Source organism: Nelumbo nucifera, chromosome 1 (assembly GCF_055504915.1).
Source record: "Nelumbo nucifera cultivar China Antique chromosome 1, China Antique-T2T, whole genome shotgun sequence".
NCBI classification, from domain to species: Eukaryota; Viridiplantae; Streptophyta; class Magnoliopsida; order Proteales; family Nelumbonaceae; genus Nelumbo; species Nelumbo nucifera.
Genome location: NC_142649.1, coordinates 211,503,136 through 211,528,249, shown reverse-complemented (window position 1 = coordinate 211,528,249; position 25,114 = coordinate 211,503,136). Strand labels below are relative to the sequence as shown.

The following is a 25,114-nucleotide window of genomic DNA, read 5'->3' as shown; positions in this document are numbered from 1 at the left end:
AGGGATCCCCGATGGAGTTGGGGATGGGGAAATTCTTTATTTATTTTACATAAATTTATTTTTTTTAAGTAATATTAACTAAAAAGTTTCAGGGATTCAAATTCCCACGAGGAACCCGTCCCCACCAGGAACTAGGGATGGAAGATAGCTTTTATCCCCCAATGTGGACTGGGGTCGGGGACGGAAAATATGATCCCCGCGCCCAAACCCATCCCATTCCTACGTAAGAGTACATATCATGGTTATAGGCAAACCCTTAAACTCAGCCTCTTAATTAGGTTTATTGTGTGGTTATTCAGATACTCTCATACTCTCAATGTCTGGCGTTGTAGCATCGTATATTGATAGCAGATAACTTGGGGCTCCGGTGGCAGTGGGCGAGCCAACGCATTCGCGAACCTATGCTTATGTTCGATGGGCACCCTGCCCTCATGCAAGCCGGTAAAAAGAACCTGTGTGCCCTACCTTAGGAGGGAGACCGAGCCTACCACCATCGCCCTTACCCGAGTCGGCTGTGGAAACAGTGTTGACTCGGCAGGGCACGCTGAAACGAAGCGACGCTGGCTCCATACCGGGAACAGGGAAGCAAGCCTTGGAACTTCGAGTTCTAGCGAGGAAGACCAGAGTGATAACTGAGTATTTCCCTCTTATTAAACGCAATTATGTTTCCAGATTTTTACCTCCCTTTCCCTCTCTGTCGCACTCCCTCCTCTTCCCGCTCCCTCCCAGCCCCTCTCAATCTCTTGACGGTTTCTCTGTTTTTTACAGCTTCTCTAACACTTGCTTTTGTATGTTTCCAGACTCAAAACAGGCATAGGGTGTTCGGCAATTGAGTTGAGATCAGCCCGTGATGGTAATATAATCATCCAAAGCTCTGGAGACAAAGGCCCACAACTAGAATCCCCCTCCATTCTGGTTCACTTTGCTAGTACTGATCCCTTTCTAAGTACCAACAGCCTCTGAATTCCCAAATTTCGACAGGAAAGGGAGCTCCATCTGCCATATAGCAGTCAGTTGCATCACAAAGAGGCAGATGTAGTTCATTTGGAGCTTTTGGGCCACCATCCATCTGGGAAGCTTCCTGGTTTGTCCAGGCAACCTATCCAGAAAGCCATTTTAATTTAAGTACAAATATAAGACACCTGCATTGGAAATGAAGGAATTGTTTCCTGCAAAGATAACAACCTTTGGGGTAGTTAGAGAGTGATGGAACAAAGTTATTGATAAAATTCCAAGTCCGATAATAGAAAGAGAACGTACTCCCCAAATGCGAAGGCATCCAGAGGCTTGCTCAATTAACATATCAAATGTACCTTACCAATCAAATCTTATATGACATCATGCAATAGTTTTAGAATTATGCTGATTTAAGCCCAAAAGTTAAAAAAAATATATAAAAATTAAAAAAAAAAAAAAAACGATAACCTGCATTGCTTTCCTCAATCTAGATCGTATCTTACACCTTGGATAGAGGCCACATGTTTTGATAACGATGGGCCTATAAGAACCCGCTAAACAATTCGATTAAAAAGACGGGCATCTGTTCAAGAGACATTCCAAAATCAACAAATTTTTGTTCTGGAAAAACTAGAAGCTAGATACAAAACATGAAAAATGATTTCAGTACCTATAGCTGTCTATAATGCTCATTATCCATTTTTATCAGTAAATTACAATGCAATTTTCATGGTCTCAGTTTCTAATTTGTCTGTTTCTGTATATGTTGTTTTAAACAGAGACATCAATGCACACAATTTGTAACATAACCATCAAGACTTAGTCTCTCCCTCCCTTTGCCATAGACTGCTCTGAGAGATACCTGCAGAAGGGAAGAAGACAACACTAGTCAGTATTCCAGTTCTCAGACTCTAAGAGAACCCATCAAGGTCAAAGGCTCTAAGAGAAATAGCTAAAGTTGCAGATCCTATTTGTAACACGGTAGGACTTCATCAGTTTCTGGTTCTGATTTTTACCAATTCCTGTTTTATTTTAATTTTTTTACCAAAATAACTGCATGAACTAGATTTTTACAGTTCATGCAGTTATTTAGCCTTGCTTAGAAAATTCCCCAAGCGCAGCAACATTCTGTATTGCATTATCCTAAACTCCTACTCATTTGGACGGAAAAACTTCAGCTGTTGGGAAAAAACAGTCTGGGCTGTTTTCCAACTTCCTGCACATTACATGTTACTTAACTCAGAGGTCATTGCTGGTGTTTTTGACTAAAAGGATATTGACTGCAAATTTTCTTTTAATCACACTAATTGCAGCTTTACATCTCCAGTTTGGTCATATTTCTTCAAGCTGTTCAAGGTGGACAGGTTCTCTATGTCAGATCCGGCTTAAATCTTTACTGGTTGGCCAAGAATCCAAGGTGGTATTAAAATGAAGATTTTATTCTGGGAGATCTGGAAGGAAAGAAACAGAAGAATCTTCGAGGAGAAAAAGGAAAGTATGGAGGAGGTGGTGGCTGTCATAAGTTCGACAGTTATTGGTTGTGTGCTTCTGCTTCCAGAGTTTCAAGGGCTGAAGAAAGAAGACATTGGTGCTGATTTCTGGACTCCTCTGAATTCATAAAAGGAGTGCTGATGTCTGTTTTGTTTTGTCTTTTGTGGTCTTGCATCGTCTCAATTGTATTCTGGAGGGGGCGACACCTTATCACCTAGTTATGTTGTACTTTTTTCTATTTAGCAATATTTTTTCTTTATTTATCTTCAAATAAAATGATAGTGTGTCATGTGGGCTCCCAAAATAACCCATGTTTTTTTCCAAAAAAAGTCAGCTTTTTCCATGTGGCCAATGCTGATCAATCAGATTCAAGCATGCTATATGCATTACAAAGACCTAAAAGAAGGAATGAAAAAGAGGATAATTGTTTTCTGAGAGAAGGTAGTATTTTTTTTTTTTTTGCTTCAAAATAATATTATAGCTGAAGAACTCAGACTGTTGATTAAAAGGAAATGTGGTTGGGTATATAATACATGACTTAAAATTTGATAGATAAGTGGTGACCTTCATCATATGTGCTAAAAACAAGCTGAGAATATCAACTCAGAGAACTGTATTTTATTGGAACAGTAGCATGTTATTGCCCTGGAAGTAACATTTTTCAGCATTCCATTGGTTATAACCGATTAGGGGTTTTCTGGATGACACATCCTGAGCAGATCATATGGGAAGAATGCAGTAGTCCAAAGGAGATCTACAAGCTCGCTGGCTGATCATCTCATGTGGCAGCACTCAGCCCTATAGTCCACTTCCATGTGACAAGAAGGGGTTTCCTATTATCACCATCTATAATTTCAAAACAAAATTATTTAGAAAAAAGTTCAATCATCATTCACATGTGGCTGTTATAGGGCCTGCATGACAAACAGAAAATGAGAACTGGCCAGTTAACATTCCAAGTGGCTAAAAGAGGAGATATACCACAAGAATTCATGCTGCCACCTCTGGACATTTTTTCTGGTATCATCTCATCTTTCTACCCACCCGGCCACCCCTCCAAAAAAAAGAAATAAATAAATAAAAGAATAGAAGAGGACGGAAAAGTCCTTACCTTGCCGTGTAAAAGCCTGCAGAATACCAAGCACTAAGAACTACACTAAGATCTGTCTCGGAGTTCATAGGTTGTACCACTGCACCATCTAATGAACTTGGACCTTCTTTCTTCTCTTTCTCTGTTTTCAAAAATAAAATAAAGGGAGGTTACATTGATGATGAAAGAATACTAAATCTATCCTTGTAGAATAGTGCAATGTTGCACCAGGATAGCATGGAATAAGACCACAGGGTATTTAACATCTGACAGAAAATTAGAGATCACACTTTAATATCCCATAAAGAAACATAAATTATTCATGTAATACAGAATTGATAAAGTTACAGGAAGAGAAATGAAAACTTTTTATGTTCCAACTTCCAAGGGACAAAAGATCAACACCCTTGCTCTTCACTGTCTTGCCAATAAGCTAGCAAGGGAGGTGTGTGTAGACCTTCAATATTAGGGCTCCCCTATCCTCATAAAGGATCCATTCTCGTATGGTTCATAGATTTTGCTGCCAATACAGACCCTTTTTTCCAACACCCATGTCCTTCTCAACTCACCTCCTCAACTCCTACACCATCACCAACCACAATCCCTCCCCCTCTCAGCCATCCTTACTACCACCTCTCCCATTCTCCTCCAACCAATAAGTCCTCCACTTTTTCCCCTCAGCTTCAACTGAAGCCCTGTTTCTGGAATTTGACTGCCATATCTTCCCATGAACTGGAGATTATAGGATCTTCTCACCCTCATGCAGATTGGATGGGCAGCATAATTTTCTTGCTACCAGATCTTGGATATACTATTGAGTTTAGTTTTCAAAGAATGTTAGTTGAGGAGGATTATTCTTGGTCAAGGTCAAGGATGGTCTGCAGAGTGGTGAAGGACCTTGAGAGAATTATCCATGCCGGAGGGAGGGAAAGACTATTTCCAGCACTTTCAACATCTCATTTCAGTAGATGCCTGGATTGGCTAATGAAGTGGCTTTTCCTTGCCTTTGTGCCTGTTGTCTTGTGTGCATTCAGCTTTGTTTAGGTGGTTTAATTATTTGTACTTTTTCCTGTTTGCTTTCCAATCACTTTTCTATTGGGAGACTCTTCACTATTTCTTTGTCTATGAACAAGAACGTGGAATGTTTTACATGTTTTATTAAACAATATACCACCAAGGCAAAACATTATTGTAGAGATGTAGAACATTAATGTGGTCCCCACTACTGTTTGTCTATTTATGTTACTTATGTTACTTAGTGGTAGTTGGTAGTTATTTTATGTTCTCTATTATTTCATAGCTTATGTAAGCAGTAGGGGTAATTCTGGTTTTTTACCCTATTTAAACTATTAATATAAATAGCTGAATAGGGCGACAATCTAAGTCATGACCCACACTCTTTTTTACTTTCTTCACTTCGTCTTCTCCTTCTTTTCTCCTCTTTCTTCTTCTTCTCTCATTCTCAAACTTTCTTTCTTGTTTATTGTACATTACAACTAGGACTGATTGCAGTCCTACTAGACAACTTGGTATCAGAGCCAACCTAGGGCTCCTCATGTGAGTCTAATCAGTCCGACTACATGAGAACTTCCTAGGGTAAGAAGTTTCAGCAGAGATAAGTCAATCGGCTGATTCTTGGAGATTGCTGGCAGAGTGCAGCAGATGCCCAAGGGATCATAGAGCCTTGGAGGGTGTCCAGTGATCAGGAAGAATCAGAAGGGAAGAAACTTCAAGATTAGGGTTCAGACTGTGGTTTGGAGGTGGCGGCCAGACTTTTCCGAGTGAGTTTGTGTTTGTTCTTGAGGTCAACCTCAATCAAAACCTTTTTTGAATAATCTGGAAGGTGCAGCTGGGAGTTTTCTATTTTTTTCTCCTGATTTTTTAGGGCTTTCTCTTGACCTACGCCCAGTTCTCAGTTTAAAACCCTAAGTTTATGACTGTTGCTAATTCTTGGGTAATAGTTAGACCTGTTACAGTATTTCAAATTGAGTAATATTGTTTTCTAGAAAACTATTAGACCTGTTCCAATATTTCTGGGTGGTTGCCGAACCTATTTCATCCTTCTAGGTCGACTGTTAGCAAGTTCTGGGTGCAATTACACCTGTTTCAGCACTAAAAAGGGGTTTTTTTGATCAATCTCTTGAAAGGGCTGGCAGGAATGGAGTTTAAGAATCAAGGGGAAAGTGTTTGGGGGGCTGGTGGTTCTGGTAACATGACTGAGAACACATTTAAGAATTCAGATTACCACTGTCAAATTTGATGGATCAAATTACTTGGAATGGGCTCAGTCAGCCATGATGGCTATTGGGGGTAGAGGAAAACTGAACTATTTGTTGGGGGATGTGAAGGAACCAACTAAGAAGGACCCAACCTATGCCAAATGGGTTCAAGAGAACTATTTGATTATGGCTTGGCTGTGCAACTCCATGCAGCCTCAGATCAGCCGAAACTACTTGTGGGCAAAACTGCTAAGGAGATTTGGGATATCATGAAAGAAACATACTCCCAACCACTTAATGTTGCTAGGGCCTATGAACTGAAATGTGAAGTGAACAACCTTAAGCAAGAGATAAGCCAGTCTTAATTTACTTCTCCACTTTGAAATCCTTGTGGCATGAAATTGACCACCTAGAGACAATTGAGTGGGAAAGTCAGAGGGATGCCCAAACTTACAGAAAACAAGTTGAAACCAATAGGGTATTTGAATTCCTAGTTGGTCTGAATTCTGATATTGTGAGACAACTCCTTACCAGAGAAAGTGTGACCTTGTCACAAGCCTACTCTTTAGTGCACAGTGAAGAAAGTAGGAGAAAGGTTATGCTGCAGCATCAGTCATTGGAATCAGCCTTAGCAACAGTGAAACCAAAGTTTGGGGGTGATAAGGAGAGGGATATGAAAAAGAAAGATGAGAGAGATCTAGTAATGTGAACATTGCAAGAAACTAAAGCATACTAAAGACACCTATTGGCAGTTACATCCACATCTAGTTCCAGCAAAGCTCAAAAACAAAAGGGTAAATGCCAATGTGGTTGTTACTACTGATGGTGCACCCTCATCTAGCACAAGAGTCACATCCCTAGACACCTTAGCTGTTGTCCAGGCTGCTCTAACTCAGTTGGAGAGTGAAGTTGGGAATTCAGCACCATTATCTCAGCCACTAGTCACAATATCTGCTACTCCCACTTCAGCATTTGCTCATTCAGGTATACGGGCTTCAGCATATCATGCCTCAGCCCCAGGTAACATTGAACCTTGTTGGATGATAGATTCAAGTGCATCCGACCACATGACTGGATAGTGTCTATTGTTGATGGCTCCCTTGTTCCCATTTCTGGCAAGGGAGACATTAAATTGTCTAATGCCATTTCTTTGTCCAATTTTACATGTTCCTAAACTTAGTATTAATTTGCTTTCAAAATTAGTAGCATCACTAAAACCCAAAATTGTTTTTTTTTTTATAATTGAAAGAAATTTATTAATCAGCAATGGAAAGTAATACAATGTCCCCAAGGAGAGGCACGAGCTGCAACATCTCCAAGCTACTTAAGTACTGATTTCCAAAATAATAACAACTTACAAAGTAGCACAAAAAAGATCTTCCCTGGAAACCCCCTGTTTGGCTAAAGAATCAGCCATAGTATTGGCAAACCTGCTAACACATTTTACCTCAACTCTCATATTGCTAGTTAACCACTTTACTTTTTTTATGAGATCTTTGTAGCCACAAATGGTAGTATATGGGTTTAGAAGCCACCTTGTTACCAGTTACCACCTGAGAATCCCCTTCAACTAGGAGATGTTCCACACCAAGCTGGTTAGCGATCTGAATTCCTTGTACTGCGGCTAGTATTTCTACCTTTATAGAGTCCCCCACTCCCACCGGTCCTGAGAATAAGGAAATTATGTTGCTACCCTTATTCCTCAAGACACCCCCTATACCTGAAGGCCCAGGGTTACCTTGGCTGCTTCCATCAAAATTCAACTTGATGACACCTTCTAGAGGCGGAACCCATTATGACAAACTTCTATTCTTTTTTGTCAAAGTATTAGCTATTACAAACCAATTCCTCCACAAGTCATCAAAGGAGAAATCATCAAATATATCCAAGGTTTTCAGCCAATGAATTGCTCTTGTTAGGATGCAATCATTCACTTCATCTAATCTTCTTTCCTTCTCTAAGAAGACTCTTGCATTCCTTTCCTCCCAAAGAGTCCATAAAGTGGCTGCCCTGACACATTTCCACATGAACTTGCCTCTTCTAGTGTGCCATACAAAACAAGATGGGTTTAATAACGAACTCAAATCAGATGGCAGAGACCACCTACCTCCAAATAAACAAAGGCTCCAACTCCATAAAGTTGTAGCAAAGGAGCATGATATCAGCAAATGGAAACAGTCATCATTCTTGGCCTTACACAAAGAACACCAATTCAAGGAGAGACAAAGAGAGGGTCTCTTTTTCTGCAAGTTTTCCAAGGTATTGCTTTTCCCATAGTAGACTTCCCAACAGAATACAGCAACTTTTGGGGGAATAGGTCGCACCCAGACTTCTTTGAAGGGGAACCCTTGGGAATTGGGGTTAGAACTGAGGGATTTTAGAAAGGAAGAACAAGTAAATGTACCTTTTGGAAGAGGAGTCCAAACTCTTTGATTAGAAGATGTGGGGTCCAAACAAACGGACTATAGTAAATGAATTAGCTCAATAACACAAGTCGATTCACCGTCCCTTAACCCTCTACGAAAACCGAACCAGTTTAAAGATGAGAATTAACGGATTCGAGAGAAAATTTGCAATTGGCTCATTTTTATGAAGGGAGAGGGAATAGAGCAAGGCGAATCGATCTTTGAGGGGTTGAGTACCCACCCAAATATCCTCCTAGAACCGAATAGCATCACCCGAACAAGCATCATACCTGATAAAACAGAAGAAGCGAGGGAGAATACCATGTATAGCCTTCCAAGGTGTTGTAAGGGTAGATCAACGAGATATCCTGGCATCCCAACCATTTCCTAAGAAGCCATGAATGCTTGCCACCACCTCATGCCATAATCTCTCTCTCTCTCTCTGGGCCATCTCCATAACCACTTCCCTAGGAGGGCTACATTCTTCAGCACTATGTTCCCTATCCCTAGACCCCCTTCTTCCTTTGGTTTATTAACTATCTCCCATCAAACCAGATGATCCTTTTTCACCTCTCCTGGTTCCCAAAGTCCCTCATTCTCTTCTCCAGTTTCTTAGCCTCCCTTGGAGGAATCCTAAACACTGAAAGGAAGTAGGTTGGAAGGTTGGCAAGCGTGGCCCTAATCAAAGTCACCCTACCCCCTATTGAGATGTCATTCTTTTTCCAAGCCGTCAAGCATTTATCAAATTTCTCCACAATAGGGGCCCAGAAACTACTTTCTTTAGGGTTAGCTCCTAAGGGTAGCCCTAAGTAGGTCAAAGGCCAAGAAGAGGTATTGTAACCTAAGCACTCTACAATGAATTCAATCTCCCTATCCTCCAAATTTACTCCAGCCACACAACTTTTACCAAAGTTTACCCTCAAGTTGGAGGCAATCTCAAAGGTTCTTATTAAATTCTTAAGGTACTCCACCTTGCTTAACTCATTCCCTTCGCAGAAAATAACAATATCATCAGCAAACTGAAGGTGAGTTACTGGAATGCCTCTCCGGCCCTTTATTTGGCCCTCCTCATCTGCTTTGGAGATCAATCTACTGAAAACATCAGCAACAAGTGTAAAGAGGAAAGGGGAAAATGGATCACCTTATCTTAAACCTCTACTGGCTGGAAAGAAGTCCTTAACCACTCCATTCACCAAGACTGAATAATGACATGACTTTAAACATCCTCTTATCCAATTACACCATTCATTCCCAAATCCACGTCTTCTTGACACCTCCAACAAGAAACTCCAATCCACTAAATCATAAGCCTTTTCCAAATCCAATTTGCAAACAAAGCCTTTTCTGCCCAATCTCCTCATCTCTTCCACACTCTCATTTGCAATGAAGATCTGATCTATAATTTGTCTATCCTGTACAAAGGATCCTTGTGCTTGGCTAATGAGGGAAGGGAGAACTGTTTTGATCCTCCTAGAGAGCACTTTTGCCAAAATCTTATAGATGCTCGTCACCAAGCTGATTGGCCGAAAATCTTTGGGATGTTTGGCATCAGTCTTTTTAGGAACTAAAGCTAGAAAGGTGGCATTGATTCTAGGACTCACAATATGTTTATCCTCAAATTCTCTAATGGCTCCAATTAAGTCTTCTTTGACTATGTCCCAACAGTCCTGATAAAATGCCATTGTAAATCCGTCTGGGCCCGATGCCTTAGCTCTGTCCATAGAGAAGACAGCTTGTTTAATTTCCTCTTCCTCAATCATTCTTTCTAGCCATCCCCTATCTGTCTGGTTCAAAGTTGGCCAATCTCCTCCCCCACTGTTAACCGATTCTCCAAGGGTCTTTGGAAGATTGATTTGAAGTGATCCACAATCCTACTAGCAATCTCCTCTTGAGAGGTTATCTCCACACCATCAATTTCAAGCTTTAGTATCAAATTTTTCCTTCTTCTCCCATTAGCCATAGCATGAAAGAATTTGGTATTCCCATCCCCTTCCTTGATCCACTTATGTATAGATTTTTGTCTCCACGATATCTCCTCCATCAACAAAACCTCCTCTAACTCCTTTTTTAATTTCCCTCTCAGTTCTCTGTCTTGCACATCCATTACCCCTTGGGATTCTTTTGCATCTAAGTCCTCAATCAAAATCATTAATCTAGCTTTTATTTTTCCTCTCAACCTTTTTAATTTTTTGTGGAATCTAACCCCATTCCATTTCACTTCCCTCATCTCTTCACTCCACCATTCCTTAGCCTTAGACAAAAAATCCGGATGTGTTAACCACATATTCTCAAATCTGAATGGTATAGGTCCCTCAACAAAACCTCCTCTAACTCCTTTTTTAATTTCCCTCTCAGTTCTCTATCTTGCACATCCATCACCCCTTGGGATTCTTTTGCATCTAAGTCCTCAATCAAAATCATTAATCTAGCTTTTACCTCCTCCACTCTTCCAAATTGATCCCTATTCCATTCTTTTATTTTTCCTCTCAACCTTTTTAATTGTTTATGGAATCTAACCCCATTCCATTTCACTTCCCTCATCTCTTCACTCCACCATTCCTTAACCATAGACAAAAAATCCAGATGTGTTAACCACATATTCTCAAATCTGAATGGTCTACCAAGAGGTTCTTGTCCTACTTCTATGGGGCAATGATCAGAGGTTATCCTAGGTAGAACCTTAGCCACCAAACCTTAGTTGGCCCATAAACATTTGTTAGCACCCAAATGAAGCCATCTTCCACCATCCTGAATTTTAGGGATACAGTGAAGTTTCCTATTAACTCCTCTATTGGTTCTACGAAGTCCTCCCTCCACAAAGTTACTATTCCCCCCGAAGCTCCCTACGACGGAGCTAAACACCATCTTACCCCTCTTACTTTCCAAATCTCTCTGACCCACCACCTATCCAGTTCAGCTACCTTTGTCTCCCGTAACATCACAACATCAAGTCTTTCTCTCCTAAGTAACTCCTTAATCGATCTCCTTTTCCTAGCACTGCCCAAACCCCTCACATTCCAATTGATTATCTTCATTAACCTTCATGAATTTAAAGATAGTATTTTCCTTCATTTATAAACCTTTTTCCTTTCCACTCTACCACTGAATTCGATATCCCCTTCAATGTCCATTATTAGTCTCTCTACTTGAGACTTTTTCTTCTTTTTCCTACCCACTGACTTCCTAGACAGCCCTTTATTTCCTATTTCCTGCCCCAATCTATTGGGGCTTGCATGTGATTCAGGGTTTTTTGGAATCACCTCTATCATTTCCTCTTTCTGTTTATATTCCTCCAACAGGGTACTAATCTTCTCCCAAATCAGTTCTAGTTCCTCATGTTTCCTCTCTACCAACCAAACTCCCTTCTCAGTTCGAATTCCAATATTAACATTTGTCACTTCCTTGCTGCCACTTGGTTGGTCTGGTTGAGATTCCAAGATATCTGTTGCAGGCACAGAACCCATATTAGTATCTAAAACCAAATGGACAGGCTTACTTGAAGGTAACAGAGGTGGTTGCACATGGACCAAATGTTGGGTATCAATTCTTGGAGTCAGGACCAGATCCATTCCCTTTTCCTGACTCAGTCGTGGAAGTGGACTAGGTTCACCCAATACTTTTACACCACCTACAATCAAAGATGCCTCACTAGTTTTTCCCTCTACGTGAATCCTTAGGTAAGGCTCCATATCTGATTCATGTCTCTGGCCCGATGTCCTAACTAGGTTGTGCAAATGGAGTAGACCCGTTTATTGGCGGGGATGTAATCTACCGGACCTCTTTAAGTGTTTCGAACTCCATCTGTTTTTTGTATGGAAGACCCGGGCTAGAAGATATCTGTTCGTCGTTGTTAAGACTCAACCTTCTTTGCCTTTTGACATTGCCAGAGTCTTGCAAGTCCATTTCCTCCTCTAGAAATAGGAGTTCAGTGTTTATACTACCCTCCTCCAAGATATCTTTTGGTTTTTGGAGGTCAATACTTCCCAGACTGATGGTTTCTCCAGATTTTGAATCCGAATCAGACAACTCTTCATCATTTGTCAACCTGTCCAATACTGAGTCAAATAACTCACTGCTCTTCACATACCTCGGGTTATGGCGCTCCTGCTCAAATCGAATCATCTTCTTCGAAGGTATACATTGTAAGCTGGAGACCTTTGCTGAGCTATTCGAGCGAAAGGAAGAGGAAGACGATGGTAGACCTTGTTTACTGTCTACTTGAGGTGCTTCCCCTGTCACGTGCTCCTTTAAGTCGTCAGCACCAACTTGAAACCTGGGTCAGTTGATTTTAGCCCACTTAACTTTTCGGGCCTACTGGGCCCAGGATAAAAAGCTGAAATTGGATTTGGGCCTGCTGGGTGGGCACCATACGGTTTAACAAGACCCCCGCCTGACCCGATGATTCACCTCCCTCATTCTGTACTGCACCCAAATCTTTCCCCTCATTTGAACCATTCAACATATTTTGCTTAGCGCCACAAGCAATTACCTGAGCAAAGGTAACGTTGGTTGTCACACCATTGCCTTGTTTAACACATCAGTCTTTTGGGTTGCATAAAAGTTATGTTTTCATTCTAGTGAAAATTCCTTCTCTTTTTTCCAACCAACTTCAAGCTGCCACGTAGCTTCAATTCCTCCACCTTTTCATCTTCCTCCTGCCTTGCTTCTCTCCAAAGGGTAGCTTCAATGGAGGACACTAACCACACTGGTAAGAACAAATCATCCACAGCTACAGTGACATTTTTTCTTGATCGATATGTTTTTCAGGATCTGGAGACAAGGAAGGTGATTGAGATTGGTCGTGAGACGAATGGAATCTACCTGCTTGGAGAGAGCTCACATGGGGAAAATAGTGAAGTTGGGAGGTCTTTTGTTTCTCAGTCTGTTAGTCAGGTTATGCTTTGGCATGATCGATTAGGTCATTTATCTTTTAGGTCTTTGAAGAGTTTGTTTCCTAGTTTGTTTGAGTCGGTCCAGATGTCTAATTTGAAATGTGAAAGTTGTGAGCTTGCAAAGCATTGTAGAACAACATATCCTTTGAGTAATAAAAGAAGTAGCATTCCTTTTGAAATTGTGCATACTGATGTTTGGGGACCTTATCACATCACTGCTATGGAGGGATACAAATATTTCTTGTTGTTTGTTGATGACTATAACCTGGATCTTTCATCAAATGGTTTTGACCCAATTTGGGGTCAAAATCAAAATTTTCAGACCCGATAATGTGAAAGAGTATTTTGCAAAACCATTGGCCTCATATTTCCTTGACCATGGAATTATCCATCAGAGAACATATTCCCATACACCTCAGCAAAATGGGGTTGCTAAAAGGAAGAATAGACACATATTGGAGGTGGCTAGAAGCATTATACTTAACTCCAATGTGCCTATACGTTTTAGGGGAGATGCTATTCATACAACTGTATATCTCATCAACCGAGTTCCTTCACAGGTTCTAGACATGAAAGTTCCATTCACCCTTTTATATCCTGATAAAGAATTGTTTACTATTCCCCTTAAAACCTTTGGATGTACTTGCTTTGTTCAGATTCTTGGACCTCATCATTCCAAATTTCATCCTAAAGCCTCAAAATGCATTTTCTTTGGTTATGCACAAACTCAAAAGGGATATTGTTGCTACAAACCTACTTCTGAGAGGTGGTTTGTTTCTATGGATGTTACTTTCTTTGAGGATGTAACCTATTATCCTATGGTTTCTTCTTAGGGGGAGAGTAGTGAGGTGAGGGCTCATTCATCAAAAATTCCATTACCTGTCCCAATCACTGAAAGGGAGTGTAGTGAGGAGAGTTGTCAGAAGTGCCAGGATTTGAGAGTATATCACAGGCGGTGGAGACAGGTCGATTTCGGTCATCAATAGTCTAGGCTAGCTCCAATTCCTTCTATGTATCCAGATCCAGGTACCACAGTTCCTTTATCTTCCATTGCAGATGAGATACCTTCCATTGTTGAGCCTTCACCTCCATTGGATGATCTTGACCTTCCCATTGCAGTCTGTAAAGGGAAACGTCGTTGTACCTCATCTACAACTCATTGTATTTCCCCGCTCTTGTCTTATGATCATTTGTCTCCATCCTACAAGTCTTTTTTGGCATCCATTGCCGCTATTCCCATTCCCAGAACAATGCAGGAAGCCTTGTCAATACCTAAGTGGAAGGATGCAATGAAGGTAAAAATGAATGCCCTTCTAAAGAACAATACATGGGAGTTATTTGATCAACCTAAAGGGAAGAAACCGGTTGGGTGTAGATGGGTGTTTATAGTGAAGCATAATGTTGATGATTCCATTGAAAGGGGGAGCCCACCATATGATCTTGGCCCTACCACACCTCCATATGATCTTGGCCCCTTTGGTTGGCCAGTTAGGCATGGAGGTAAATAAGCTTGGCACATTCAAAGGGGGCGCCCACCTACACCCAAACAGAGAAGTAAATCATACCCAAATAACTTTAACAAACTGACAAGAAATTAGTAAATGTATCCAAACCCACCAACAGATTTACAAAGAACACACCAGTGAGGAGACAAGCAAGTATTGGGTCTTTTCCTTTGGAGTAGATCCCCTGTATTAACTCTTTCCAGAAAGGCTCCCCAACAAAAACTCCCAACCTTTGGAGGTATAGGTCGACACCACATTTCTTTAACAAGGAAAGATAATCCAACAGGGGGAGAGGGTAACAATGCTTTGAAGAAAGTGGATTCCTCCTTAACACTTCTTGCTGTATATGTGGATGATATTGTGGTGACAGGGAGTGATATCCATGAGATTGACTCTCTTAAGCAACTCCTTCACCAAGAATTTGATGTCAAAGACTTGGGAGAGCTACGGTATTTCTTGGGTATTGAGGTAGCACGGTCTAAACATGGGATTTTTGTTTCCCAAAGGAAGTATGTTCATGATCTGTTGCAAGAAACTGGGAACCTAGGTGTTAAGCCTGCTAACACACCTATTGAACAAAAATCACAAGATCAGGGCAGAAGGTGGATTGTCTCTTGAAGATAAAGTTATGTTCCAACGGTTGGTTGGAAAACTTCTTTGTCTCACACAACCAGACATCTCTTATGCAGTCAATGTTGTTAGCCAGTATATGCATTCTCCTAGAACCACTCACCTACTTGTAGTTGAGAGGATATTGGCATATTTGAAGAGATGTCCAGGCAGAGATATACTCTTCAAAGATAATGGTCACATGAAAATAGAAATTTACACACATGCCGATTGGGCGGATATGTTGATGATAGGAGGTCTACCTCTAGGTATTGTGCCTTTGTAGGAGGAAATCTTGTTTCTTGGAGGAGTAAGAAACAAAATGTTGTTACTCGCTCCAGTGCTGAAGCTGAATATAGGTCCATGGCGAATGGTATGGCTGAAGTGTAATGGTTGAAATCCCTATTTGAGGAGCTAGGTATTTCTCATGAAAAGCCCCTAATGTTGTACTACAATAATCAGGCTGCTATTAACAGTGCTCCTAATCTAGTACAACATGACAGAATTAAGTAAATTGAAGTGGATCGACACTTTATCAGAGAGAGTTGCTTCCCAAGAAGTGTGTCTTCCATATATCACCTCCAACATGCAACTTGCAAATCTCTTCACTAAGGCAGTTTCAAAGAAAAAGTTAGAGGCAGATCTATGCAAGTTGGGAATGACTAATATCTATTCCCAACTTGAGAGGGAGTGTAGAGATGTAGAACATTAATGTGGTCCCCACTATTGTTTGTCAATTTATGCTACTTATGTTACTTAGTGGTAGTTAGTAGTTATTTTCTGTTTTCTATTATTTCTTAACTTATGTAAACAGTAGGGGCAATTTTGGTTATTTACCTTATTTAAACTATTAATATAAATAGCTGAGTGGGGCAACAATCCAAGTCATGACCCACACTCTTTTTGACTTTCTTCTCTTCGTCTTTTCCTTCTCTTCTCCTCTTACTTCTTCTTCTCTCATTCTCAAACTTTCTTTCTTGTTTATTGTACATTACAACTAGGACTGATTGTAGTCCTACTAGACAACCAAGCAAGTTCTCATTCAAAATTATAAAATTAAAAAATTAAACATCATGGATATAAGCCCACATCCAAAAAAATTATGATTACATATTAAACAGTCTTGAAATGTAGGGATGTAAGTTGGGTGGACTCAGGTTGAGCGCTAGTTAAAATTTGAAGAGGCCCAGCCCAACAGAGCCTGATGCACCCTTAATAAAGGTGCAATAATTAAAGCATGCAAAGTAGTGCATCTGTGGTTCATCTTGTTAAACTAACTGAATAGGTTTAAATCATACAATAATGGACATCTTTGATCAATCACTAGGTCATGCAAAGCATGGTTCAATACAAATATTAAGATTTAAGACAAAACAAAAAGAATCAAATATGATATTGCAAAAACACCAAGACTAATTGCAGCATAGACCACATTAACCAAAGGCATTAACCAAATAGCATCATGAACCAAAGGCAGCATAGACTAATTGCAGGAAACCCAAGGTACTAACAAGATAGACCACATTAACCAAAAGCATTATATGCAGCCTACATATACCAACCATGGACCATCAGGACTAAGGTGTCAATGTGCCATGTAGTGAAACTACAAAACAAATATTAGAAGTCCATATGCATAACCAAGAAGAATATATCTACATATTATAAATTTGCTAAGAATGCACCTGCCCACCTTCGGATGCGTTGTATGTGCTAGGATATTTCATCTTCATGGAAGATATTGCTCTTTCTGCAGCTGTCATTGCGGTTTTAACGACACCAATATCTTCAAGGGGGGATAGTTTTTTAGGGCCCAATGCACATGTGGCAGCACTAACATCAGCAGTGAATTTATTTTCACATGTTTCAGCTGAGGTACAAGTAGATGAAGGGCATGAAGCTGCCAAGCAATGACAAACATATGGACAACAAGATGAGAACCCTTGGTAGGATGCCTGGCATGCTGAGACTGGTTCTTGAGAAGTAGAAAAACAGTTAAACCACTGCCCACAGGGGCCGGATCCTTCACATGGATTTTGGTAATTCCAATAACCCAGTTGATGAAGTTTCTGTAGCACCTGTTGTCTCTGCCCCTCCAGCTCATAGTACTGGTTAAGCAAATGGGTATATTCAGATGCACCTTGTGAGTTTAGATTTCCCTCAGGAGTCGCATGGATGTTGGATTGCAGAACAGGTGAGCTTGCATGGTGATTTTTTTGGCTTGCAGGAAAATCATTAGCTTCTCCAACACCTATTGAACTGCTTGATGTGACATTGTTGTTATCATCCACCTCCAATTGCCTTTTCATAAAAGACAGCAAAAGGGCACAAAACTTAGTATTATGGTATAACTAAAATACAAAGACAGGAGAACTGGAAAAAAAAAAGTATCTGAAATTAAACCAACTATGAAAATTGAGTGAAAACAACCATAACAGAGAGGCTCTGGTTTTTTTTTTATCAGTAATAAGAAACTTTATTAATGATGTGAAACTTTAATTACAACAAGAGGGGGGAGGAGGTAAAATGTCTTAACTCCCCACCAATAGAGTACGATGGAGTAAAGTTAAAAATTAGCCCAAAATATAGATTCCCTATTCACCCCTTTCTTGGCTAACCCATCCGCAACTGAGTTAGCAGTCCTTTTCACCCAGCTGTATTGCATTACCATATCCCTACTCAGCCATTTGAATTTTTTCCTCTCATTGTTATACCTCCGTAAACCACTGTCTTCTTCTTTTAGCCATCTAATCACCACCTCCGAGTCACCTTCAAGAACCAAACATCTGATGTTCAAATCTTTCGCTCTTTGGATACCTTCCAGGGCAGCAAGAATCTCAGCCCTAAGAGAGCCTCCTTCTCCAATTGGGCCTGAGAACATGGCAAAAATAACCCCATCCTCATTCCCGAACACTCCCCCAATCCCAGAAGGCCTTGGATTCCTCAAGCAACTACCATCAAAATTCAGTTTTATGAACCCAGAGGAGGGAGGGGTCCAAGAAAGGCTATGAGTCCTCTTACATAGGGCAGAGGAAGCTATCTCTTTCCAATTTCTTACCAAATCAGCCACAGAATAACCTTAGAACAACTCCATAGTTTTCAGCCAGTGGACTACCCTTACAAGAATTATATTTAATAAATTTTCCAGGGTTCTTTCCTTATCTGAAAAGATTTGGGAGTTTCTTTCTTCCAATAAGGACCAACACACTGCTGCCCTAATGCTTCTCCACATAATCTTCCCTTTTTTCTTAAGCCATCTGAAAAAAGAAGAAGAGAACAAGCTTTGGACACTCCCAGGGGGGGTCCAAATACACCCAAAGAGGGATAAAGCTCACTCCCAAACTGTTTTAGCAACTGAGCAAGTAATCATGAGGTGATAAGCAGTTCCCCCATCAACTGTACTGTCTATACAGAGAGTACATCTATTAGGAAGTAAACAAGAATTGGGTCTCTTTCTTCTGAAGTAGGTCATTTGTGTTAATTCTTTCCAGGAAAGTTTCCCAACAAAAACTACTAACCCGAGGAGGAATGGGCTTACTCCAAATTTCTTTAATCGGAAAGGACAACCCAATAGGAACAGAAGGTTGAGCTAATGTCTCAAAAAATGAAGCACAGGAGAAAGTACCTGAGGAGGAAGGGGTTCAAAATCTGGTGTCCTCCTTATTAGTGTCCAAGAAGGCATTTTCAATGATGGCTAGCAGAGACATTATGCATCCCAAGTCTGTATCCCTAATTGCCCTTCTTAGGCCTAGGTTCCACCCAAAACCAAAAGAAGAAACAGAAGGACTTAAGAAGGACGAGATGGGTTTATGTTTCAAATCTGACAAAGCATACAAAGAAGGAAATTGGTCCATCAGTGGTGAGTCCCCAACCCAATGGTGTTCCCAAAATTTTATTTTATTACCAGAGTTAAGACCATACTTGATCCAATGGGAGAAAACTAGAAGCAAATCATGAATGGCTTTCCAAGGAGAGGGCATTTGTATCCCTTGCCATAATTCCAGGTTCCCAACCATTGTCTTCCAGCCCATGTATGCTAGCCACAATCTTTGTCCACAACCTATCTCTTTCCAATGGAAACCTCCATAACCACTTCCCCAACAATGCCATATTCCTTTTCTTGATATTCCCAATCCCAAGGCCTCCTAGATTTTTGCATCTGGTTACCACCTCCCAACGCACCCTATGGTCCTTCTTTTCCTCTCCTGGCTCCCACAAGAAATCCCTCATTAATTTTTCCAAAATGTTAGAAACCTTTGTGGGGATCTTAAATACTGACAGGAAGTAAACATGTAGGTTAGCAAGGGTAGACCTAATCAAAGTGACTCTCCCCCCTAAGGAAAGATAATTCTTCCTCCAAGAAGCAAGCCTTTTTTTCAAATCTCTCCAATACCAGGTTCCAAAAGCATTCCTTCTTAGGATTATCTTCTAAAGAGAGGCCTAAGTAAGTCAAAGGCCAGTTCGAGATCACACAACCTAATACACCTGCATATTCACTTAGCTCCCTCTCCTTCAAATTCACACCCACCATACTTCTCTTGTCAAAGTTCACCTTGAGGGTAGACATCCGCTCAAAGAGTTGTATTGCCAATTTTAAATTCCGGATCCAATTTATGTCTCCACCTTCCCAAAACAAGATTGTGTCATCTGCAAATTACAGATGTGTAAGTGGTACCTTCTCCCTTCCCACTCTCCATCCTTTTATTAAATTCCTCAAGTCCGCTCTATGGATCAATCTCCCAAGGACATCTACAATCAAAGTAAAAAGAAAAGGGGATAGTGGGTCTCTTTGTCTTATTCCTCTCGATGCAGGGAAGAAGTCCACCACAGTTCCATTCACCAAGATAGAATATCAGCAACTCCTAATACAGCCCCAAATCCATTTACACCAAGTATCTACAAATCCAAAGCCTTTCAACACTTCCAACAAAAAAGACCAATCAACCATGTCATAAGCCTTCTCCAGGTCCAATTTGCAAACCACTCCCTTCTTCTTGGACTTCCTAAAGCTCTCCAGACTCTCATTTGTAATCAAAATTTGATCGGTGATCTGTCTATCATTCACAAAAGCTCCTTGGTTGGGTGCAATAATGGTAGGAAGAACTTTCTTTAACCTTAGAGACAACACTTCTGCAATTAATTTATACAAAGTGTTCACCAAACTAATAGGTCTAAAGTCCCTTAGTTGTGATGCCTCTCTCTTCTTTGGTACCAAAGCAATGAATGTGGAGTTCAACCCCGGATTAAGTACTCCCCTTCTGTGGAACTCCTCAAAAACTGACCCAAGATCCTTCTCCACAATATCCCAACAATCCTAATAAAAAGCCATTGTGAAACCGTCTGGACTGCAGCTTTTGTCCTATCCATAGAAAAGGATGCTTCCTTAATCTCCTCCATCTCAAATTTCTTTTCTAACCACTCTATGTTTTCTGCACTTAGAATCAGCCATTCCAAACCCTCCAACCAAATCCTTTCATTTAAGGGTCTTCTAAAAATAGATTTTGAATGATTTACAAAGGCCTCTGCTATTTCTACCGGGTGGGATATGCCTGCTCCTCCTACTTCCAATTTTGAGATGAAGTTCTTCTTTCTCCTACCATTTGCCATTGAATGGAAATATTTGGTGTTTCTATCCCCCTCCTTTAACCATTTACACCTAGATTTTTGTCATGTCATCAGTAAATACTAGTTCAACTTAAGCCTAACATACGTCAATTTCTCTAAAAACTAATCATCCTTAAGTTATAGTAGAAATTTGATGAAATAAAAACTGTAAGAAAAGAGGAAGAAAAGAAGAAGTTTTTGGGAGAAGAGAGAAGAAGAGAAAGAATGAAGAAAGGAAGAGAAAGTAATCAGATCTGGCTGCCCTCTTCCATTAGTATTTATACTTAAAATAAAAACAGTGTACAATGACTGATATGCCCTTATAGGGCGGCTGATACCAAAAAAATCTCAATAAAAACATTAAAAACTCTACTCTAAAAGCTTCCAAATAGTGTGCTGTGGTCCCCACTCACTAACTAAACAAATAATAACTAAAATCAATTAACAAAAACCACGAAATCCTCAACAGTCACTAAAACATATCAAAGGAGGAACCAATGGTTGCACCTAGATTTTGAAGCTGATGGGTTTCTATTTTAATTTTTAAAACCAGCAGTTATTTTCATTCTATTTTTTAAGTTTACAATTAGTAGTTTCCTGTTTTGTTAAGGAAACTAATAATTTAAGTCAAAAACTATTCTGCCAAGTCTCTATTCTTAGGAGTTTTGGGTCTGATTAGGAATCAGCTGCCATTTTAGTAATTGTCAAATTTCTTTTTCAGTCAAAGCTTTAAGGAGTTTTATATATACATGTGAATCTGTCCGGAACAGTTGAATTGAATGAGTTAATTTTTGTTTCTATAATAGCCACTCTTTTTTCCTCTTGAAACCAGTGTTAGAGAAACATGTGGTTTTCTTCTTTTCTCTTATTTCCCTACAGTTAATTGCTACTAAAGAAAACCAGCAACCATTCTCTGGATTCTTCCCTAGATTTAAAGCTACTTGGCTAGATTTTTGAAGCAAGACTAGCCACCAACCTTGCTTTCCACCAAACCAGTCCTACACTAACCACCCAATGAACAGCCACTACAATCAAAGTTCATAAGAGATTCACTACGGAGCTCCATTCAAAAGTAGAAATAATTACAGCTGGATCATATCATGCTATTTGATACCATTCTGACTTAGGAATTGACAAAGATACTCCAACTCCTTAATCCTTGGAAATATTACTTACAGAAATCAAATTAATCACCTCTTTATGGGGCAGCCACTTTGCACCTCTAAGGGTCCCAACCAGGGGTGAGAAAGCAGGATTCTTCATTCAGGAATCACCAATTGAGCACTACATAAACTTTAAAAAGCTTATGGAGGACTACTTTATCAGGATAGGGGCACCTCCAAGGCTCCTATCACCGCCCCCCAACATATATGAAGGGTGTCTTCCAAACTTTGGGGACAGGGGACATGGCTCAAAAATTCCTTAAATAGCATAATCCATTATCCCTGTCCCCCTCCCCTGCCTCTATCCCAAGTCCCAGCATTTCTTTCCTCAAAAACTCCTTAAATAGCATAATCCATAATGCATGTTTACTTTACATCCATTCCCAGATGGGTACAGTTGCCTTTCAATTTCTAGTTTTCTACATTGTAGCCAGTATCTAAAATCACACAACCCATTGTCCAAACCGACTTGACAAAGATTTTATTCTCATAAACAAACATGACATGTATATGCACCACTTCCACCAATATCAATTCTCATCTCAAATGCTAAAGAGGCATCCATGCCTAAAGAACTCCACATTCAATCCACATAACCCTAGAAATAAGATAAAGTGCATCAAAGTCTCTTTTTATGTGTTAGATCACAGTTGTTCATTTTCTTATGTCTTCCTGCAAAAGTCCCACAACTTGATGACTCTCCATTTCCCAAAATCCTGGAGAAAGGCACAGGCCACAGGGATGGGTATCCCATAGCTCATGACAAGATCCAACTCTAGAGATACCCACTCCCTGTACAAAATATAGGAAAACCTTTTTTTTGGAAATGGGTGAAGTATTTTATTGCATTAGACTATAGGAAAACTTACACCCAATTTGGGAATTAGATGCAAAAACAAACTTCGTTGTCTCCTAACTATACCATATGCTAATGAGTTGGCAGATTTAGGAATCAATAAAACATTAAAAAAAACAGAAGTTGAGTGTGGAAACAAAAGATATTTCCTTTCTTATCGTGACAGAGATACCAACTGCTACTGGACAGCCCCCCACCCTCATACAACCTATAACAATATGGGCATAACCCTCTATTTCTTGTAGTCCCATAAAGACCAAGAATCCAAGTCATTAGATCAATGACAAAAGTTTTTCTCTTAGAGAATTCCCTGGGCCAACTGGTCCTGAATAACTTGGAATTGTTACACCTAAACAATCTTCAAAAGTGCATCCAGTAACTGAAGGACATGAGTTTCAAAGTGAGCATCCATCAGAGTTTAACTTGACAGAATTTTCCCCTTAATGGGATACTGAATGCTTGAGCCATCACACTCTCAGCTCCATATTGCTCATTGATAATCTTATGTAAACTTGAGTTACAACTGATATTATATATTCAAACCTAAACTCTCCTCCCATCCAACTCTCTGTTTTGAATGGTAGAATTTCTCAAATAAGAAAAGAAATAAAGAATCTTAAACATAATTATCCGATACCCTAAAAACCCAGGCTCTTCTGAAATTGGAGGGGTTATAAGAGATAAGGAAGGGAATGTAGTGGCACTCTCTACTCAGGTTTGCCTTCCTGTGGAGAGCGGTGGCTTGGGAATAAGGAAGTTGAAGGTTTTTGACTCCTCTCTTCTCAGCAACTGGCTTTGGAGGTTTGGTGTTGAGAGGAATGCTTGGTGGAGGACCTTAATTGCATCCAAATATGGGGTAGACTGGAGTAATTGGAAATCTTTGGATCTTTTTCAGAGCTGGAGGTGTTCCCTTTGGAAAGGAATTATGAAATCCTTTCCGGTTTTTTCTGGTGGCCTAGCTCTCAAGATTGGTAGGGAAGATAGGTTGAAGTTTTGGAAGGACTCCTGGTGTTTAGAAATCCCTCTTGCTGAAGCCTTTCCTCTGCTCTTTCAATGTGCCTTCATCCTGAGGCCTCAGTTGCTGATTCTTATGATGTGATTGGGGACTCAATCTCCTGGTGCCCCCTCTTTAGACAATATCTTTTTGATTGGGAAATGGACCAGCTGTTGGCCTTCTGCAACTGTTACAGAGGCAACCTATCTCTGTTAATCTGGAGGATGAATGGAGGTGGAAATGGAGTGGTGATGGTGTTTTTACTGTTAAATCCTTGGCCTCTCAAATCTGAGTAGAACAAACATATCTGATTTCCCAAGTAAGCAAGTGCGAATCCTGTCTGCCCATCTAAGCATAATTTTCTGGTTTGGGTGATGGCACTAAATAAGTGTTTGTCGAGGGTTAACTTGGTTAGGAGAGGGGTACAGATTTCAGATTGCGGTGGCCTATGTGGGATCTTGCCAGACAGTTGATCGCCTTGGCATCTATTGTTCGATCTCTGCAAGAGTTTGGGAGCATTTTCTCAAGGTGGCTGGGGTTTGCTGGATTATGCCTGGTTCTGTCAGGAACCTTTTATACTGCTGGAAGTTACCTGGTCTGAACAAAAAGGGTAATCTAATCTGGAGAACTATTCCTGCAGCTGTTTTAGTGACCTTATGAACTGAGAGAAACAACAGGATTTTCTACAACAAAGCAAGAAATCCAGAGGACTTAATTCAGGAAGCAGTGTCTAAACCTCCTTCTTGGATGTCTGTTACCCCTGAATTTAAATCTCAGAACCTGTTTCAACTGCTTTGTACTCAGTTTATTTGGAGTCTGTACCGTAATGTGTCTTCTTCCTGTGTGAGGGGCTCCAGGAAGTTTTGTATCATTTTCGTCTTTCATCAATAAAATTTTTACCTTACCTTCTTGAACAAAAAAAAAAACAGCTGCATGGAATTCTACAAGGTGTTCAGATTGCAAAAGAGACGAACTTGGAGAATTTGGTGGTTGAAGGTAGGGGTGCTCACGGTTCGATTAACCAAATCATGAGCTAAGTTTTGAAACCAAACCAGTATTGCCGGTTAACTGATTGATCAGTTCGATTTTTTACCAGTTTGGTTTGTCAGTTTCTCATTTTTTATATTGCAAATATCATAAAAATATATAAATATATAATATAATATATTATAAATAATATATAAATATACACCTCTCAATTCAGTTAACTGTCGATTTTTTGTTGCGACACAAATAAAGGGAATACAAGTGTACAAGAAAAGGCCACGCCAACCTTTAAAGAATGTAACTAGCAGCCAACCACTAGAACAAACTAAATAACAAACTAGA

At 40.1% G+C, this 25,114-nt stretch overlaps 1 protein-coding gene and 1 long non-coding RNA gene across 4 annotated transcripts in view; one reads left to right on the top strand and one right to left on the bottom strand.

The window, feature by feature from the left end:
- LOC104588831 (uncharacterized) lies at positions 1 to 2,791 on the top strand. The gene is made up of 4 exons (XR_733851.3): positions 1 to 636; positions 801 to 853; positions 1,737 to 1,938; positions 2,271 to 2,791. It is a non-coding gene; the product is annotated as an uncharacterized LOC104588831 (long non-coding RNA).
- Positions 1,401 to 25,114, bottom strand: part of LOC104588832 (uncharacterized) — a 30,837-nt gene continuing 7,123 nt past the window's right edge. Inside the window, exons 3-5 of one of the 3 annotated variants that reach the window (XM_010246945.3) lie at positions 16,862 to 17,469; positions 3,560 to 3,680; positions 1,401 to 1,819 (exon numbers count right to left, since the gene is read on the bottom strand). In XM_010246945.3, coding sequence (XP_010245247.1) covers positions 1,777 to 1,819; positions 3,560 to 3,680; positions 16,862 to 17,469 — 772 coding nt within the window. In that variant the 3' untranslated portion in view covers positions 1,401 to 1,776. Of the gene's footprint in view, positions 1,820 to 2,934; positions 3,295 to 3,559; positions 3,681 to 16,853; positions 17,470 to 25,114 lie in introns of those variants that run through there. The other 2 variants (XM_010246946.3, XM_010246947.3) reach the window with 2 other exon arrangements.